This window comes from Podarcis vaucheri, assembly GCF_965113315.1.
Source record: "Podarcis vaucheri genome assembly, chromosome: 2".
In the NCBI taxonomy this organism is placed as follows: domain Eukaryota; kingdom Metazoa; phylum Chordata; class Lepidosauria; order Squamata; family Lacertidae; genus Podarcis; species Podarcis vaucheri.
This window is the reverse complement of record NC_138760.1, coordinates 38,506,692-38,527,657: the sequence shown is the minus strand read 5'-3', so window position 1 is coordinate 38,527,657 and position 20,966 is coordinate 38,506,692. Positions and strand designations below refer to the sequence as shown.

Genomic DNA, 20,966 nt, shown 5'->3' with positions numbered 1-20,966 from the left:
TGATCTGTATGAAAACACAGAAGCTTGTCCCAGAGAATCATGGAGCCAGGTAGCAGGCACATATATCTGCATCCCATAGAGCACAGACATGCTACTTTTTAGGCTTCAGAGAACTACAGATTACACGGAAACATAGACTACAGGGTATAGGTTAATATTAACTGCATGGCTTTATCCTCCAAATGTACAGAAAAGGGCAACCAGTGTTATCAAGGGAATGGATAAATTCCTGTGACAAAAAGTTACAGCATTTGGGGCTTTTCAGAGAAAAGGAAAATAAGCAGCGACATGGAAGTATCGTAGAATTGTAGTGTTAGAAATTATGCATGACATGGAAGAAGTTTGTGTGTGTGTATATATATACTCCTGTCATAATACTAGAACACATGGACATCTAATGAAGTTGAATGTTGGAAGATTCAGAAGAAAAATAAGAGAACAGTGGGCTCGTAACTTTCAAACTCCTTATTTTTGAATGATCAGAGAAGTCACCTCACCTCATTATTAGTATTTTAGCACCCTTAATTCTCAATGGCCTGAGATGCAAGTCTCCTTTGGACAACAATGAAAACATAAAAATGATACAAAATTGCACCTTCCGGTATTAAAAATGAGGACCCCAACTTTTTTTTATCTACAAGGTAGTATCTTAAACCCATGACAATGGATCTGCTTTCACCCTTACATTTCTATCTTGTTTAAGTAGGCAGTGTGTGAACAGACATTAGGTGTCTTCCCTTTGATGACAGCATTTTCTGTTCTGGTGCAAGAGTTTGGGTAAAGTGTAAGAGCCTGTAAGCTTTCAGCAACAGAACCTTGACCAGCAAAAGCTATTGCTTCCAGGTTAGAAGTTGTTGCAGTCTTTGTGACACAGAAAACACACGTGAAAGACACTCCCAAGCTCTCTTTACTACAGGTAGAGTTGTAGGGCATAAGAAAATAGCTCAGATGCTCAAGTCATGTCAGAATCTTTATTGGAAAAAAAAATCACAGCATCTCCATTATTATTCAAACACATTTAATAAACAAAGAGAAACAGTAGCAAAGGGCACTGACATGTGACGAACTGTACAAAACCTCAAGGTTTGCAGGCAAAACCTGAGGGTGAGGAGCCCACGGCGCAGCTGCGGAGGTCCGAGGAGCCAACCCCCACCCCCTTGTGGAAAATCCCCCTCCCCTCGGACCACTCAGTCACCCCTGAGAAAAATTGATTAAAAATGTGCAGAAACAAAGACACTTTTAAGAGGTTAGCTCCAACCTTGCTGTAACGGAACAATTGGCCACTGGGAAACTGGACCTGCTATTGGTCCCCAGGGGCTAGCTAATGTTTTAAAGGAAACCTCCTCAAGAGATGCAAATCACCCAGATAAACACCCATCCAATCATTTGCTCCTCTCTTTTCATTTACTGCCTTCTGCAGGGGAAACAGGGTTCTTACTTATTTTCCAGCTTTTAGTTTAGGAGATAATGTTTGGACAGAGATAAAGGCAAATGGAAGGAAAAGCCCTGTTGCTAATAAAGGCAGAGATAAAACTGGTGCAGAAAATGGAAGCCAGTTCTTGAGATTAACAGGGCCTGGAGGTGACCTGTCTCTGTGGGGAAAGAACATCACAAACGGATGAGCTAGAATGGTGTCTTGCCGTAGCTGGATTTCAAGCCCTTATACTAGGAAAGCCAACAGCTTTTCCAATCCCTAATACTGTTTCTATCTCCAGCTAAACAGCTCACCACTCCAGGGAGGGTCCCAACGAATTTGATTACTTTAGTTGAGAATACTTAACAAGGAAAGGTAGGGAGAAGGCAATTGTGTTCCAGTGAAGAACTTAAAATCCACTGAAAAACGCTCACTAGTTGCCAGCAGCAAGTGGAGTATATAGGATAGGACTACCCCATTTATTAGGCAGAAACACTGCTTCTCAGAGAAGTTTAACTGCAATCCCGCTGTAATGCATTGCATCAAGCCAGTTACGGCTCATCTCACAATCTGGTTTTCCTCCAGATTCCAATGGAGCCATTCCCAATGGCACAATATGGGCAACAGAATGAGTCTTATTTATCCAGTCTGTTATCCTGACATCAGGCACTCCTCTAATGGGGCTTCCCCATGCATGGTGCTTTTTGGTGACTATAAAATAAAGCAATGAGGTATTCATTTTGATTAACTAAAGCTACACAGTAAGGTCTCCTTCCAAGCAAACCTAACACTGCTACGTGCCCAGCAAGGTGGGGAATGAGTTGGGTTAGGCCATGTTGGAAATGGCAGCTACTCTTGGCATTGTCAGCCTGTTTTTCTTTCAACTAGTTCATAGCACCACTGCCCACTCTCGCCTCCTCCCTGAGAACGAGAGATTATGAGGGTATATGTGAATGCTATATATATAAATATATATCTGCAGTTCTTATACTTCCTCGCAGCACATACACACCCGATTATTTATCAGTTGTGGACATACACTGACAACAGCTGAAGGTACAAGATAGGGGTTTATGTACACATCACAGTGTTAGTTAGATCCAGCCAAGACGTAGTCTAATCATGCCAATACCAACACATTATAAACAGGAAGGGCAGGGCAAGACTGGAATGTTGGTTTACTTCAACACAATATGGAGCCAGTCGAGTCTCAGCAGCCACCGACCGACCTCAAGACCTTTGGTACAGTCTTCTTGTAATAGAGACTGAACTAGGACATGTTATTCTAACCCTTAACCTACCAAAACTTCTCTGGAGGTGCATTGTGGGAAGCTCAGTGATATATGCACATACAAACTGAAGAACGATGGAGGATGTGGGGCAGCGGGGAATTAAGTGCCAAACTTGATTTAAACTCCATGCATTTTATCCGCGATGAGGCCTTTAACGTCCCCATCCAAACTTCATGCACTGTCCTTCTACCCCACCCTTTTCACTTTTAAGGAAGAAATGGAACGAGAAGCCTCATCAACTCACACTATAAAACATAAAGAAGACACAGTGAATGCAATTCCTTGGTGGAAAATTCCAAACACATCAATTTGTATATAAGGGGTCTTCGGATTGTAAGCAGAGAGCTTTGATTATTGCCAAGGGACACCAAAGCATTTCAATTTTTCTGAAACTTTGGTTCGGTATGTTTTGGGGCTTATCTCAAAGGCCCAGAAGTCAAGATGACTCCCAAGGAACAAAGCCAGGATACGGAGGGGAGGTAGCATGCAGCAAATGCTTAAGGGATTCCCATTTACCAACAACTAGGAGGGGACATTTCACTGATTAGGGATGGCACAAGTTCACTGACAAGATCAGTGAGTCCCATTTGGCTAAGATCAGAAGAGAGGCACGACATTTTCACGTCCATTCAAGGCATTCCAAAGGGGGGAAAAAACACATTACAGAAGTTCACACACCACTTTGGACAAGAAAAAAAAAATCACAACAGTTTGGCAACTTTCATCACCACCCCTCCCCACCCCCCGCAATACCACTTAGTTATTTGGGGTAAGATAATACAATAAAAGGAGGTGGAGGATTGAAAGTGCAGAATCACCATGTGTAAATAAGGGACCCTCCGTCCCTGAATGTATTGGATAAGGAGTTGTTAAAGCCTACCAAAGTAACTAAGAGTAAAAAGAAAACCTGCTTTTAATGCAGGACGAACAAGGGGGTCTTTTCATGCTGCTGAATACAAGACAAGGCAAAGCTGAACTTGGCAGGGACAAATCCTCCAGATCAAAGAGCAACTTTAAAGTTAGTCAAGGGACTATACTCCAGGCTCTGGCAGGAAAAAAGACGGGACATAAGCCCCGTTGCCACGCTCCTCTGACATTTAAGAGATAGTAGAAATGGATTTGAAATTTGCAGAAATAGCATATTTTTAAAGATGTGTGAATGGCGATGACCAAACCACACTGCGAGAAATGCTCAGAGCTTATATTTTAGTGTTATCTGAAGAAAAACCCTTCAGCCAAGGCCCCATGGTAAACATAACCCCACCCACTCCCAAATTAAAAATTGCCCATCTAACAGGTATCTGAGTCAGTAACGAATCCAAAACAAAAATTAAAAAGTTTTTTTTTTGCTGGGGGGGCAGGAATGTTCTTGGTTTAGACATTTACTTTCAAATGCATTTTCATCAGATCTGGGAAAGCGTGTTACAAATTTCTTTAAAAATGACACCATTAAACCAAACTCCTCAGTCATCAGTCCAGACCACTGATGCCTGGGATATCTTAAAAGAGCCCAGGAATCTGGGCAGCCCTCACTTTTAGCCCTCTCTAAAGAGAGCCAAAAACACAATTAAATAAAAATAAATCACATCAGTGCCAAGACAGAAATAAAAAGAAACAGAGTTAGTGGAGTAAAGGGGGCTATCTGGCTGGAAGATTCTCTTCTTTCTTCATCTTCTGTAACTGGAGTGGGATGAGCCTTTGGTTTTCACCAGGATTAATTTTCTACTGGCAGGACAGGCTCAGCTTTGCTTTGTGTTAGTTTGATTACTGTACAAAAGCAAGGTTGGACTGCAGGAAAAATGCTCTGCCCAGCTAGATTGCCCTTTTGACATCTGGGAGTTTTAAAGTATTAGATGCTTAGATTACATCCGTGATCCTCGTTCCTGAAGAATCTGTGGGGAGAGAAGCACCAAGACAACAGCAACATGATTAGAACTTATTGCAATAGAGGGGGAAAGAAACAGAAGGAAAAATCTGAACTTTGTACCATAGTACTTAGCACCTGGCTTCTCACCCAGGGTATTATAGGAAAAAGTTATTAACTACAGGAGGCTAAATACTCTACAAAATAAACCCTTAGCTGGTTAGGTTCTTTGTTATTGCTAAACTGAATTATTTAGCTCCATGCTAAAATATTTGACTTTTGAGGCATACTTGGGCTGTGCTTTGGCAGCTGGTTCTGTCTAATAATACATGTATAGTTTAGTAGGCACCTTTGCCTACATATTGGCCCTTCCAGCTCACTACTTGTGCTACACTTTAAGTAGATTTCATCATCAGTTTTAAGCTTCTGTTTCATGGATTAAACTGCTGGGAATAGTTGGACTATATCAGCTTTTAAGTTGTTCTAACACTACAGCATTGTGTGGCTTGTGAATATTTGTGGATGCAGTCACATAGAAAGCTGCCGTATAACAACAGCTGGTCCATGAGCTCTGTGCTGCCTACACTGACTGGCAGCAACTCGCCAGTTTCAGGCACGATTCTCTCCCAGCCCTACCTGGAAGAGCTGGGGATTGAACCTGGGATGGAGCTATAACCCATCCCTTATCTTAACCCACAGTTTCTCTCGATCTCCCTTCACTTTTCAGCTCAATGTAAGATTTAGTGACAGAGGCTACAGGTTGTATCCAATGGTGTCTGTCAGCTGACAGCAAAGGTTCCATCAATGGAATGGGGAGGGAAGCCATTTTCAGCAATACGTCTGCAGTCTCCTTATTGCCCCCCACCAAAAAACCCCCACAATATTCTAAGAGGGTCCTCCAACCCTCTTGAGCAGATGTAGAATATGTGCTTAGAGGGCTGTGGGTGGAAGGAGGAACTACTGAAAATTACTCCCCTCCCTGTTCCATGGACGGAAGCCTTATTGTCAAATAGGCACCATTAGATACAACCCTATAGCACAAATATATTCAGAAATGTTAACATGGTCCTTGCCAACCCCTTTATGCAGCACTACATTACACATGTTCTGTGCAAATTTGCAGTGGTGACAGTGCTAAAGAGAAGACCAGACTCTCTGAACCTGCAATCCTATACATACTTATCTGGAGTAACCCCACTGATACCAACAAGATTTACTTCTTAGCAGACATTGAACTGAAAGATTAAAAGCTCCCAGAGACTCTTTCAGAAACTTTACGGAAGATGGAAGCAGGGAGAGGAACTGTTTCTAAAGATTACCATTAGGAGAACATACTGAAAGCTCGACAGCTTCTTTACCAGATATTTCCAGAATTAACTGACCAATACACTAGGAAATATCTACCACCACCCTTGTACATTTTTGCCTCCCTCATTTCAGTGGCTTATTGTTATACTTCCACAATTTCTAATTGTAGGGTATTGCATTTATCTTAGACTTTTATGTTGTGAAACACCCTGAGATCTACAGGTACAGGGCAGTATACAAATTTATCATTATTATTATTATTGACAAAACTCTGACTAACAGGAACTATACACCTTGCAACATCAAAAGCAAGCTGCCTTCTGTATTTATTCCATTCTGTATTCAGAAACATTAATGTGATCCTCAAGGAATTCAATCGCAAGCAGGTTCCTTACCTTTGCTTTCTCACTAGGCTCTATCACTATGCCATTGGTAGAGTTATTGAGCTCTCTGGACACAACACATAGAAATTCTGCTTGGTCTTCATTTCCATAGTTATAAGAAGATCCAATACTGATTAGCTAATGTAATAAAGAGAATGTAAAAGTTAGAAGCAGCAATAAACAAGGAATAGTATAGAATTAGCCTTAAAATACTAGGCTAAAATGGGTTGGGGTTCTCCAGATGTTGTTGCACTCCTGTTCCTATCATTCACAGATAGTATAACAAATGGCCAACTGTGATGAAAAATGTAAATCAGCAACATGTGGAAAGATACAGGATTCCCATCACTGAACTAAAATATGATCTTGGTCTGTATCTAGTCTCTCACAGTGATCAAATACAGATCTGCAGGAGAAAGCATTAAAGAGTACAAGACAGAGCACTCTGCACCTTTATATTCCTTCTTAACTTTTAGAAGGTTTAAGGACACATCCATACTCTAGTCTGAGCCCCTGAAATGCTGTGATTCACAAAACCAGCAAGCAATCCATGTGTATTTTCTGTCAAGCTATTGCGCTCCTTTTTGTTACTACTTAAAATTCCACCAGTGCGATTTTAAAATATACACACTAATATTTTTCCCCCCAAAATGAAAAAGGCCACAGATGCATCTAGGAAACACCAAATAAGGAAATGAAGAATTTAGGACTGAGTTGTATCCAACTAAGCATTTCTAGGCAGCTTAATATTTTTTTAAACCTTTAGCGTTATGGAAAAGTAGCAAAAAACAGTATTATAAAAACAGAGGAGACAGGGACTAATGCTGGTTGTTTAGCCTATAAGGATTACTTGAGTTGAACAAACAAGCTTCCAAGATGGGAAAAAATGATAGTCACCAGCTCATCAGTATGATGACTTTCATACTTCCAAGTGAAGCTCTACAGTACCCCAAATCAGAATTGTGGGAAGCTGCCATCCATCCATACCCCAAACAATGCATTTTCTTAGGCAAAAAACCTGAAGTCCGACAGAGCCCCCTAATGATGGTTCAATATAATAAAAAAGAATTCCCCCTCATTAAGAGGAAATTCAACTGACCAGAATGCATAAAACCAGAAGTAAATAAAAAACCAATAACCTAACAAGACTGGAAGCATTAGTCAAAGCACATTCTGCCACAGTCTCTCATAGCAAAAGACCGGCCCCAGCAAGTTGTGCACTTATTTATTGAGTGCAAGATTAGCATCAGTCAACAGTTTCAAGGCTGACAGCATTTATCAACTAAAGTGAAGAGTGAGGAAGGGTAATGGGCAGAGGCTTGTAATCAGACTACCCTAGAAGATAATCAGCAATTATCTGTTAGGGACTCAGTGATCAGACTTCTCTCCAGGCACCAGCAGACTAGGCACAATTTACGTTCCATGAGAATTCCCATATTCTCTAGATTCTGAAAAGGTGAAAGGAAAACCCACTAAAGCATTCATTATTCACTAAGCTGTTGACAGCCCCTTCCAATCAATAACAAATAATAGAGGTGGAAGATTCGCCATTATATAAGCCTTGTGAAGTGGGCCCCTTCTTCTGGATAGGAAAGTATTCTTTAGCACTGGATACCTGTTCAAATTTCCATCCATCAGACATAGTGGACACCATCTGGGTGAGCTCTTCCTCTTGGCACTGCAGGACTCTGTAAACATGCTTGACAGGTCCCTGGGACACAAAGGGGAACCAAACAATAAGTTAGAAATTAACATTGTGGCTTTGCCAAGTAGTGGTAGCTTGTTTAAAGAGGCTTAGCTTCAAGGAAATTAGTGTCATAGGTCCTTGCTGATTCCTGAGAACACACACCACTAGAAATGTTTCAAAAGGACATGTCATGCTTTCCCCAACCATCAAAAAAGACATGTGGCAAGTTTTGCTGAAAATCTAGGAGCCAGAAATAACCCCAGGGAGGTAGGTGTATAGAAATGTAGGTATGGAGATAGCCAGGATACATTGCATCAAACACTGGTGCATATTGGGACGGGATAAAGGCATCATGGCAACAAACTGCTACAAATGACTCAAATGAAAGTACAGTAATATAGTGTCTCTGGGAATGATAGGAAAGTGACCCAGACTGCCCTTCTCTTCAGCATTTTTAACCTGGCAGAACCTGTAATAGTCAGCATGTATCCCACTCAGCATGTAAAAACACTCCCCTACAAATTTTCAAACAGGTTTTGAATTCACATCTGTTCTCTGCTGCTTTTATGAAGTGATTTGTATGCAGGCAATTAATGTTCATAATGTGTTTTACAGCTGTGCTGACTGGATTTTTTGAGTTGCTGTAAAATAAAAAGCTTTAAACTGTGCTTGTATTGTTCCACATGATGCTTGCTACTTTGTGAGGAGGTTCTCCCAAAAAGCAGGATACAAATCCTTTAAATATAAATAAATGAATAAATATTGCGACAGACAAGGGAGCATTCTTTGCTGTCCCTTCCCCCTCATTTCCCAGCAGTTCATGAAGGATTTGGTTGAGCGAAGAGCTGCTTTGTCTCCCTTTCTGTCAGCTCCTGCAAAGGTCCAGCAGGAGCAGTGAGGTCCTTGTTGGCACCTCTGGCAAAAGCCCAGCGCAAGGAAGAGAACACACCTCGCCTTTCCTCCATCAAGAACTTGGGACAAGAAAGGATGTGTGGCTTCTTTTCCTTTTTGCTGGGCTTTTGCAGACTGAAACAGCACTGAAGCGCTGCTTGGATTTTCTGCAAAAGCCCATCATAGCAGCAAAGAAACCCAGCCCCCTTCTCCAAAGTGTATGTCACAGGGAGAGACTAGCAGTTGACCACAACCACAAATAAGGGAAGGCTAAGCACAGATTTGCCCTTGATTCCAGTTACAAAACCCCCCCTTCTATTTTCTTTAACATGCATTACTTGAGAAGTTCTGCTTTCATTATCCCGTATTCGCTCCTTCACCAACCGCACTAGAGATGCAATGTTGTAAAACTCAGCTTCTTCCAGCACACCTACGAATGAGAAGGGGGGTGCAGTTAGGAAGATTGTTAGCCTTAAAAAGGGAAGAATGCTAGAAGCAATATTGTGCTAACCCCAAAGTCTTCTTCGCAGAGCAGATTACTGAAGCCTATGACACTGCAGAATTATTTTTTTGCATACTGTATATATTTTAACCTAAATAATTAATCTGCAGATCAACAAACGTTATACTACCAGAATCTCAATTTGCAAGAGCAAAAACAAAGGCAAAGATTAGGAAAAAATGTGACCACAAACAGCTGCAAAAACTTCTATTTCATGAAGAGCAGAAAACTAGAACTTGGGGATTCATGAAGATGTGTTCCCTCCATTTGAAGCTCTTCACAAAAAGGAGCTTGCTTTTGCAGACCACACTTCAATGAAAAACAACAAGTTAATACAAAATGCCACTGATGTTTATTAACAGAATGCCTTGTATGAGATAGTTGCATCAGAATAATGTGCCTCCATGAATAAAGCTGGTTTTGTACACCTCCTCCTTAGGTCAATCTAAAATAAACCACAAACTTATGACACAGAAAGATGCTGACCAAGGCCTCGCTCAGTCACAGGAGTCAATGCACTCAAGACCATGGATTTCAATAGGCTTAAGTGCACTAGCTCTGGGCTGAAATGTGGCCAACATCCATTAAGCTTCCCTATGGTTTTCAAGGATATAGATCGATTTTTACCTTGCCCAAGTCAGACAAAGCACCGCAATCTCCATTTCTTACCTTCTTCTGCCAATTCCTTGTTTATTATGAGTTTTCCATGCCGGAGGTAGTTCAGGATTGGACCAAAATATGTGGGATCCCTATCAATGAGATATGCCCCCGTTTCATCCTGTTAGAGATACACCAGTGTCAGATTCTGATGCTAAAAAGGACAATTCAATGGAATGAAGACATTTGGCTTGGGGGGTGGGGGGGAGACTAGTCTTACAAAGGTTGAGAATTTGGTCCTCTGCAAAGAATTACCGTTCTCAGGAAAACCAGTGGGCTCTTTTAAACTAGTTGAATCATCCACAAAAGACAGAAGTTAGATTTAACATGTTGTCATGGTTATGGTGGAGACTATGGGTATCTTCTACTGAAGTAGTGGAGGTGGATGGGAAAACAGTACGGGCAGGTTTCTAAACTCTGGCGTCAAAAGCTTTTTATGCCTACCTTTACTGTAAGATGACACCATGATATAATTAAAAAAGGTAGGGTACCACCTACATAAGGCGATTCCACTTAATCACTTAATCATATGCTTATTTACTTGAAATAAACTGTTCTTGCATCTATCAGCGGCATTCTCCTAAAAATTAGTGAGATCGGCTCCTGAATTGTCATGATATGACAATGACAAGAGTAAAAACAAAAATGAGCACAACCCTAACTTTTGCAACTGAATTCTTAAGAAATACTTTTGCCAATCTAAACTGTCAGTCTAATCCAAACTGACTTCTATTATGTGTCAAGCAAACATCAACTCAGATCACTCTTTAGTAATGGTAAAAAAGAAAATAAAAAAAGATTCTGCTGAACACAAGTGGTGCAGTGCAATCAATTCCTTTGACTACGTGCTCAGATGTTTTGTTTGTTTGTTTAAGATCACCAAGGAAGCTATAAATAAGAAACAGAGCTTACCCATTCTCACTTTGATTTAATTATTCTGGGAAATGGCTTTTGTTCTATTCTAAAATAATGTCTTTTACAGAGCGCTCAGAATGTTCCACAGTATTTAAACACTCTCAGCAATTATCTGCTGAAAGAAACACCCTATTCACAAGTATTTTCATTTTGCACACAAGATTAAAGCTTTTCAGTTTTCTTATTTCCCTAAAACAGAAGCAGAGGCCACACTATTGATGAATAAGAGTACAGCACCTGTGTAATGACTGCATAGTTAATATATTGAAATTACTACTTACAGGGAAGTGTTGGGTCAACACAGAAACCACTAGAGGGGCTATAAACTGTCACTGAAGTGGGCAGGCACCCAACTGCCACATGCAACGGGAGCAATGCCCCTTTTGTGTGGATCCCTTTCTTTTTTTGCTGAGGAGTTCCCATCAAGGCTTTGGTTAGCTTTGATGTCTGCAAAAACACACCCTGCCAAGTATCCTGGGAACTGTGGCTTGCTAAGGGTGCTGAGAACCGTAGCTCTGTGAGGGGTAACCTCTAGTTCCCAGGATTGGGGTGGGGTGGGGGGGACTGCTTTAAATGCATTGGGTGAAAGAGGCTTAAATGCGTGGAAACAAGCCTATTATTCCAGTGATCGCAGCGGGAAGGAGACGAGGCGGAGGGTATGAGGGCTACCGGGGTGCGGAGAACATGCCGTCGTTCTAGGAAAGCGTCCCAGGAGGGGCCGGGCGGTTAAGGAAGGAAGAGGTCAGCGCTGCCACTCCACATGGACCCTCCGGACTCACCTTGTCGGAGCCCAGTTCGGGCCCCTCCTGGCAGCAGAGGCGGCAGAGGAAGGACTTGGGCTCTCGGCAGAGGGTCTGGCGGGTGCTCACGAAGTAGGTGCCGCCCACGTTGAGCCGGACCCACTTGGAGCCCCCGCTGCTGCTGCTGCTCCCGCCGCCGCCCCCCGACCCGGCTCTCTCAGGCGCCGGCGGCTCCGGACTGCGCGGCGGGCAAGCGGGCTGGGCGGCTGGACGCGGGCTGGGCGGCCCCGGGAGCGGGCTGGGAGTGCGGCCCCGCGGCGGCCCTTCTCCGGCCACCAGCTCCGCCATTCTGGGCTACGGTTTCTTCCCCTGGGCCTACGGCAGGCAGACGGGCAACGGTCGCTCCAGCTCAACGGCCAGGTCGGAGAAACTGGAGCTGCGCTCGGCTGGGCTCGGAAGCCATCACCCCAGTCCCTGCTGACAGGGAGAGCCGGACTTCCGGGAGGAAAGGTCACTTCCGGGTCACCAACCGTTCTCTGGGTGCAATAGCCGCCGAGGCCCCTTTGAGCACCGCCGAGGCCTTACATGCTCCTCGTTTACCATTACATAGTAATGCTGGAGGTAGCCAGCAGAAGCGGAGAATAATAATAACTATTATTTAAATTAATTTAAATTGATTTTAATTTAATTAATTTTAATGTTAATTAAATGTAAATTATATAAAATTATTTAAAGGGAAAAGTCTCCAACAGAACAAGGCACTGGAGGAAACAGGATTCCAGGAAGGAAACAGAAACTTCGTTCCTAGATTACCTATACCATAGATACATAAAAGTTGCAGAACGGCACTTTGTTTGCAGAGGAGACTTCCTACTTATTTTCGAATCCCCTTTCCCCGCTCTGTCAACGTGATGAAAGTGACAGCTGATAAGAGGAGAAGATACAGGATTTAATTGAAACTGTGATTGGGCAGCAGCGGGTGCTTCTCCCACTTCCTTACCCGCCCAAAGAAGCAATTAATCCTCTCTGTGGAATAAATAATGTGAATGTTAATTTGAGGGGGGCACCAGTCAGTGGTTCCCGTCAAAATAACTTCCCCTATACAGTACATATATTTGCAAGTTGCCCGACTGAAAAAACCGAGCCTGTTATGACCCTTAGATTGTGAGTGGCAAGGCAACTGGTGACCGCGCCTTGCCCTCCATTGCTTTGCACGCTGTGCTTTTGCCTCCCTTAACTGCCCCAAAATGGAGGCGTGTGCTACTAGTCTATATTTTCCGCTATCTATGGTGCTGAGGGTGCCGCAGACTATTTCCCGGGTTGCTGGTCCTGATTGGTCACGGCGATGACGGTCAGGCTCTCCTTCCGGGAGGACGTTTCCGGCGACTTCTGTATCGTGGGGGTGAAGGGTTGCTGAAGGTGAGTGGAGTACGGCCGTCCTTTGGGGGACCCTGTTGGCTGTTTCCTAATATTGTGGTGTTAACGGGCCTTTTCTGTTCTTTATTCCCCCACCTTCTGACCGCGGCGCTGGGATTCCTTGGTGTCCTAGCAGAGGTCCTTTTAATGTTTCTTCAAGTTGGTTTGCCTTTGGCTGCGCCTTTAACATGCAAGCAGAAGCCTATATAACTGTAGAAGCTACATCGCTGTCATCTTTAATAAAGGAGAATCCGCATTAATTTTATTTCTCCTCCCCCCCTTATTGAATGAAAAGAATGGCGTGAGTTCAACAGACTAACTCTATTTTGCTTACTTGAAAATAAAGTAGTGAATTCATAGGGTTTACTCCCAGGTAAGTGTGTGCTGGTGTGAACTCCTCATTGGATTATTGTTTTGATGAAACTGAACCATTCTTCTGTTTGTCTCTCATCTGACCCTTCCCTAGCCATATAGCTTTTGCTGCTCAGTTAGTGTTCTGATTATTTTCTCCCTATTAAGCTTTCTTCCTGCTTTATTATTTTCTAGAAAGTAACAATGGCTGCCCGCAGATTTGCTCTGAAAGCAGTAGACTGGATGGCATTTGCTGAGCGAGTGCCTCCCAACCAGAAGCCCATGTTTAATGCCCTGAAAACACGCAGTGATTCTCTGGCAGCCAAGTGAGTATGTCCCAGTGTGCAAAGGGCACTGTGGAGCTATGTTTGCTAATTTCACGTTTTCTTGTGTCAAATGCCTTGGTATTTGTGCAAGGTTGATGCGTTCAGGCTATGTGCTAGCAGTAATAAATTAATAGAATGCCTTGTTTGGTTATATCTTTACAAATTACTTTGAACCAGTCACTGGTTTGTTAAGCTATATACCAGGTGTGGGAAACTTCCAGCCTGCAGTCCACATTTGATCTGTGATGCTATTTTGGGCAGGCCACACTTACCTGCAATATCCTGTGTGCAGCACTTCTCAAGCACCTGGCACCCAGCTGATTGTCAAGTGTCTGGGAAGCAGTGCGCAAAGCGCTTTGTAGACCTTTGGCCCGGCACTTTCTAAGTGCCAAGAACAGGGCTTGTGAAGTTTGCTTAGGCCTGGATACAGTACTTCTCAATCACTTGCCAACCACCTGTTTGTTGGGCATTTGGGAAGTGCAGTGTTTAGGGCTGAGCAGGCTCTTTGATAGGTGCCAATTCCCTGGTGTCATGATAATCCGGCCCATCAGGCCAAAAGGGTTCTTCAGCCCCTGCCATATACGCCACAGCTCTCTGCTTCATTCATTGTTGCTGAGATCAGCCTATTAAAGTGATACACAAATTTCATTTTGTTCTTTTTGGCAACTTTATGGCAGTCCTTTCTGCTGCAGATTATATTCTGTATATTTCTGTGATAAGCAAAATGTTAAAGGAAGATGTGTCTATCTCTCCCTCCCTCCCCCCCGGAGGGCTGCAATATATTAGGCATCATCTCCTGGGGGCTTCATTCCAATGGTGGGTGGAGTAAGATGCAAAAGTAAGTGGAATATTGGGTGTATTTTTAATCTTTTTACAATAGGCTTCATTCCAGGCATGCAAAAAGCCAGAGGTTTCTATACATATGTCTCACTATCTTTCATCCAGGTAAGTAAGAGACATACAGTATTGTTGTTCAAGGATGCATTCCAGCCAGGCAAAAGGACTCAGATGCAGAGCTGGACTAATGAGGGGTGTCTGGTCTGCTGAAGGGCACAGACTGGAAAAAGTCCCAAGGCCTCTGGTCCCCTGTCCCCACTGTAACTGATATGGTTAAAATCTATCTGATTGACATTAGTAAGATTTGAGATGTCACATGCTTTTTCTGTGTCTTGACTGAAGTTTAGTTCTTTGCCTTAAGATTTGACAAAACCCTTTTATCAGCTTCTGGCAAAAGTGTATCAGTCTACTATTTTGGACTTAACTCACCAGTCTTTGTTAGTGTGTATGATGAATCTTGCAAGGTTCATTATTGCTGTTGAATAGCTGAGAACATTGGCAGCTATGGTTAGCTATCCTTAAGGAGGGTGACAGTAATGGGAGATGGCTACAGAACGAAGAATTGCATGAAAACTTGTTAAAGTTATACTAAGTGTACTTTTCCTTCATCTAAACAGGCTTGCTTCTTTGCCAGAGAACCCCCCAGCTATAGATTGGGCTTTTTACAAGACTGCAATTGCTGATAAGGCCATGGTAGATGAATTTGAGAAAAAGGTGAGGTTGTGTTATGCTACTTCAAGTGTTTCTCAATCTAAATGAGGCACTGCATGTCACACAGTCTAGTGTGTATTTTTAGGACCCACCTAATTGTAAGTTGCTTTAAATTGCTTTTAATACTGTGTTTTCGTGTTGTAACCTGCCCTGGGACCTTAGGGTGAAGGGCAGGTAATTAATAATAATAATAATAATAATAATAATAATAATAATAGAAATCACCCTGGGTATAGTAATTATTTCCTTCTGGGTAATTTGGCACCAATGTTGCAGCTGCATGGTGTTGTGCTCATAAAAAAACAGCAACAGCATTTTCTTGTCTTTAGCCAATTAGTACATTTCCCACCAACTTCTGCCTTGTGGATAGGCTAGAAAAGCTAAACTTGAAGCAACAATCATGCTGATTTTTATTTTTTGTTGGTTATGAACCGGGAAAGTATGTGTATCAATATAGATGGCGCCAGAGAAATTTGGTATATAAATCCAATTTAATGAATGAATGCCTGGCTTTCTTCATGTGGGACAGCGATAAATGTATGAAAATGCAATCCAGAGAATTTAGAGGACATTGAAACATGTTAACACTTTAAGAATGAATTATAGATGGTGTGCATTTGCTGTAGCTGTATGAGAACTGTCATTCACTGTGAAATGACTTGGGTGCTGGCAAGCAAACTCTGTAAAATCAGCTAATTTCTGTTAGTAATCTGCTAGGCGTTCAGGTGGCTTGTTCCCAGTGTAGCCGTCTACTTTAGACCGGACATTTGGTCTTGACCCACACTCGGATGGAGAGGATTGAACTGGGAGGCTAGAAAGTGCAAATCATACACTGTGACTGAGTTAAGGACCTCTTACAACTAAAGGGAAACAGACAGGACTTGGAAAAGTTATCTCTGACTGTATATATGTCACTGACAGAATTGGACGAAACACATTTAAAATACTTTCCCCTCAAATTTCACAGTTTAAAGCACTCAAGATTCCTGAGCCTGTGGATACCCAGACAGCTAAGATAGATGCCCAAGAAAAAGAGGCTGTAAGTGTGGTTTTTGTGTGCCTTTGTTCAGTTATATTTTGTGTATCCCACTTCGGTAAATTGTGTTAGGCATTATTCCCTGCTCACCACTTACTATATTCCGCTTGTGATCGGCAATACTTCTGATTTTCCTCTGCTGGTATTTATTTATACAGTTTTTATATTGCTTAATGCAATAGTAATCTCTAAGCAATCCTTGTCCGCAAACTATTGTAGTTGATGCACCAACCAAAGTTGTTAATGGTTACTCTGAGCCAACGAGGTCACTTGGGCTACCACTGCTAGCAGCGGATGTAGAACACTCCCGTGCTATATACCTCCTTCAGAGAGAGGGCAACCACATCCAGAGTCTGTACGCAACACAATTCCCAGACTTGGGAACTGCCTACTCATAGGGTCTCTGTCTTGCCAAGAGTCATTTGCAGTTTATTAGCCTATGACTGCATCCTGGTAGTGGTCTAGGGCTTGTTCAGATATTACTGAGAGATAAACCTGGATATCATCAAGATACCTTGCCCCAAACCTTCTAATAAGCACCCACAGTGGCTTCCTGAAGATAGCACTGGGGGACAAAATTGTGATTTGGGGCATCCCACAGATTAACTGGCAGGGTGTCAAGACACAGTCACCAATACTTTTCTCTGGAACTGACCCTGTAAGTAGGAGTGAAATCTCCATAAAGCAATACCCCCCTACTCACAGATGGTCCAGGAGGATACTGTAGCCAAAGATATCAGAAGCAGCTGAGAAACCCAGAAGAATTAATAGGGTTGTGCTCCCCCTGTCTCTGCCCTGAAGGAGGTCATCTATTGGAGCGCCCAAGACTAAATTCTGTCCCAAAGTCAGGCCTGAACCCAAACTGGAAAGGGGTAAGATAACTGGAATATAGGGGCATGTCTAATGCAAGGCTGCAAGCCTCAAGGTGATAGTTTGCATTATTATAGGCAAGAGAAAATGCAGTTTATGGTGCAGATGGGCGGGGTATAAATAATGAATAATAATATTATTATTAACGTCACTAATATGCGAAGCGAATAATTTGCTGTGTTGCAGGACAAGAGTGCTGCTTCTTTCATACAAGCCTCTAAGCAACGTGTTGTTGAGCATGAGAAAGAGGTAAGCTGGTGATTTTTGTGGTGTAAGTAGTCTGCTCCACCAAGTTGCACTCTCCTAATAAAGAGCTGTTCTTTTTATTTTAAGTAGTCTTCTTCATAATGTACTAATGATGGGCTATTGTCTTTTCTTTTCAAGCTTCAGAAGGTTAGAAGCATGATTCCTTTTGATCAGATGACAATGGAAGATTTCCAAGAGGCATTTCCAGGAAGTAGGCTGGACAAAGAAAAATACCCATTTTGGCCACACAAGCCTATTGCTGAATTGTAAGCGCTGTCTATCCAAAAGAACTTTGCCATAACCATCAACTCTAGAATCCCTGGGAGTATGTTAAATAAAGTAATTCTACAGGAATCTTAGTAGCCTTGTTTTGTCTTGTCTCTTGTTATTGATTTGTGCATATTTGCTTGGAAATAAGATCCATAGAGTTCAGTATGGATCCCAAATAAGGCTGTGTAGGATTGTTGCCTTAAACTTCTTTTTTTTGAGGATTGAAAGCCTGAGTGGTTCAGCTAAAATTGCCAATCTTGGCCCAAGATTCTAACTTTAACTTGATTTTTTGGGGACCCCCATGTGGTCCCCAGTCCTGGGCCTCCCCACACCGGAGTGGGCAATTGTTTAGGTGCTCTGATCACTGACCATGGATGGCTTTAAAGGTCAGCACCAACATTTTTGAATTGTGCTAGGAAGCCAGTGAAGTTCTTCAAGCACCATTGTAGCACATTCTTGTGGCCGGTCCAGATTAATAATGCGGCTTTTATGTTCTGCAGTTTCTGAATGTGTTTGAAAGGCTCTGCATTGTCGCCTGCAGTACATTTTTCACGAGCATCCTTCTCCACAAGAGGGTGCAGCTAGCACACAGCTAATACTAAAAAAAGGCGCTGCCTAAGCATTCAGGAACAGAGCTGGAACTAATACATTGATCCTTAAAAGTGAGCATAACCCCACCCAGAAGAGACTGAACACAAACACCAGGATGTGCTGGATCATTGGCCTTGGACAACTTTTGTTGTGGCTGAATTTCATTTTCACCAGCCTGCATCCAGTACTTTGCATCATGGTGCGTTCCAAACTTTGTACATTAAAAGAAGACAAAGGAGAGGAGGTCCTACCCCACCCCTCCTTGAGCCAGGCACAAAGTGAGCTATTGAAAATATACCGTATTTTTGGCTCTATAACACGCACCTGACCATAACACGCACATAGTTTTGAGAGGAGGAAAACAAGAAAAAAAATATTCTAAACGAAACAGTGGATGTATGATTTTTGTGGTTCATGCTGCAGCCACAGACATGTGATCTGACGGTGAGTTTGGGGTGGCCCAATGCAAAAATCCTGAGGATCCATGTGGATCCATGCTTTGTAACCATGTTTTTGCACCATTGTGACCCCAGGCAACAGTGGGTGCATGATTTTTTTGGTGCAGGCTGTAATCATGGATCCTCTGCTCACGACTGCAGCAGATTCCCCTGTCATCCGTAGGCATTCGCTCCATAACACGCACAGACATTTCCCCTTACTTTCTAGGAGGAAAAAAATGAGTGTTATGGTGCAAAAAATACGATATATATATATATATATATATATATATATATGCAGGTTTTGGTGTCTTCGGGTGTCTTCCCGTGTAAGAGTCGGGGTGTCTGTGCGACGTTTCGACGAGGTCTCACTCGTCATCTTCAGGCTGGTGCTTTCGGCTTCTTGTTACTGGAACAGAGCAGAATCTGGTGTTTGAGTTCCTATAAATACTGTTGAGGGGTGTGGTGTATAGCCTCCAACGTTCTGGGCAGAGAGGAAGTTCCTAGATTAGTGTGCCTTTTCTTCTTTTGTTCCTTAATTACTTGAGGGATATCTTGAGTGATTTCATGAGTGATATTCTGAATACCACTGGGTGGGTCATTAAGTGTAGATTAGTTGCTAAAGCTTTTGTGTCTTGACCTCCTGAGCTTGTGAAGAGTTTTTCTGAGAAGATGGCTGTGCTGCATTTAGTTGTGCTCTGGCTTGGCTTCGTGTATAGGGGCGAGCTGTGGTTTTGTGCCTTGTGCCAGCCAGATCTGTGTAGGGATTGCAGGGGGGTGCAGCATCCGGAGGTGCCACTATAGTTTGGCTACTGGATGGAGTCTGTAATATGTCTGTGGAGAGGGTCTGGGTTTGGGTCTGGTGTGGTTGATTGGTGACGGCGTTCTGTGTGCCTCTGGTTCTGGTGTCGGTTTTTGTGGGGAGGGCTAATTTCCAGATGTCTGGCAGGCGGGACGTGTCGTCACGCTTGTTCATGTTGTGAGGGTGTTTCTCTATCTCGATGGCTTCCATGATTATTCTCTTGTGGTGATGTTCCATGTTAAAGAGCAATTTGGAATCTGCAAAATTAATTTCGTGTCCTGTTTCTTTCATGTGTTGGAAAAGAGAGGAAGTTTTTTCTTCTTTTTTGACGGCATTCTTGTGTTCTGCGATACGTGCATTTATTCGTCTGTTTGTTTGTCCAATGTACGTGGCTGGGCAGACTTTGCAGGGTATTTCATAGACCCCTTGGTTTTCCAGCTGGATTTTGTCTTTTGGGTTTCTGAGGATATTGGCTATTTTTTGGTTGGTGCAGAAGGCTGTTTTGATATTGTGTTTATGGAGGATTTTGCTGATTTTGTCTGTAGTGCCCTTGATATAAGGAAGGAGGGCCATGCCATTGTTTTCTTCTGTGTCTTGGTTTTTGGGGGGTGTTTCTTTTTGGATTAGCTTCGTAACCCTGTTTTTCTGGTATCCATTGGCGATTAACACATTTGAGAGATTCTGTAACTCAGTTGTCAAGTGGTCTTTGTCAGCCAGGCGTTTGGTTCTGGAGATGTTGTATCTCTCTTCACTCAAGTGCCCATTAATGAAGCCTTGACAGCCATTCAAAACAAATACAACCCCCCCAAATACATCCTGGACCTGACCAACCACTGCCTAACCAACACGTACTTCATCCACAATGGACAAAGATACAAACAGATAGAAGGAGCACCTATGGGATCACCCCTCTCACCGGTCATCGCAAATTTGTACATGGAACACTTTGAAACCAATGCTTTAGACAAGTCAGAACACAAACCCAAACTTTGGCTCAGATATGTTGACGACACCTTTGTAATTTGGCCACACGGGAAAGAAAAACTAGATAGCTTCCTCACACATCTCAACAGCCTACACCCCAAAATACAATTCACTATGGAAATAGAAGACAACAACCAACTCCCCTTTCTTGACGTCCTAATCTACAAAAAACCTGATGGCTCCCTAGGACACACTATCTACCGGAAAAACACACACACCAACCGCTACTTACATGCACAATCACACCACCACCCTGCACAAATAAACTCCGTAGCCAAGACTCTCATCTCCAGAACCAAACGCCTGGCTGACAAAGACCACTTGACAACTGAGTTACAGAATCTCTCAAATGTGTTAATCGCCAATGGATACCAGAAAAACAGGGTTACGAAGCTAATCCAAAAAGAAACACCCCCCAAAAACCAAGACACAGAAG

At 42.8% G+C, this 20,966-nt stretch overlaps 2 protein-coding genes across 2 annotated transcripts; one reads left to right on the top strand and one right to left on the bottom strand.

The window, feature by feature from the left end:
* Positions 1–957: 957 nt before the first annotated feature.
* On the bottom strand, positions 958–12,165 carry KCTD2 (potassium channel tetramerization domain containing 2). Its single transcript, XM_082212036.1, has 6 exons — positions 11,693–12,165; positions 10,011–10,119; positions 9,178–9,269; positions 7,877–7,972; positions 6,274–6,399; positions 958–4,598 (listed from the first exon to the last, which is right to left on the bottom strand). The coding sequence occupies exons 1-6, from the start codon at positions 11,999–12,001 to the stop codon at positions 4,569–4,571; spliced, it is 762 nt and encodes a 253-aa protein (XP_082068162.1). The 5' UTR covers positions 12,002–12,165; the 3' UTR covers positions 958–4,568.
* A 749-nt stretch (positions 12,166–12,914) lies between these two features.
* Positions 12,915–17,800, top strand: ATP5PD (ATP synthase peripheral stalk subunit d). The gene is made up of 6 exons (XM_082212037.1): positions 12,915–13,072; positions 13,616–13,746; positions 15,201–15,297; positions 16,262–16,333; positions 17,387–17,449; positions 17,585–17,800. The coding sequence occupies exons 2-6, from the start codon at positions 13,625–13,627 to the stop codon at positions 17,714–17,716; spliced, it is 486 nt and encodes a 161-aa protein (XP_082068163.1). The 5' UTR covers positions 12,915–13,072; positions 13,616–13,624; the 3' UTR covers positions 17,717–17,800.
* The last annotated feature ends 3,166 nt before the right edge of the window (positions 17,801–20,966 follow it).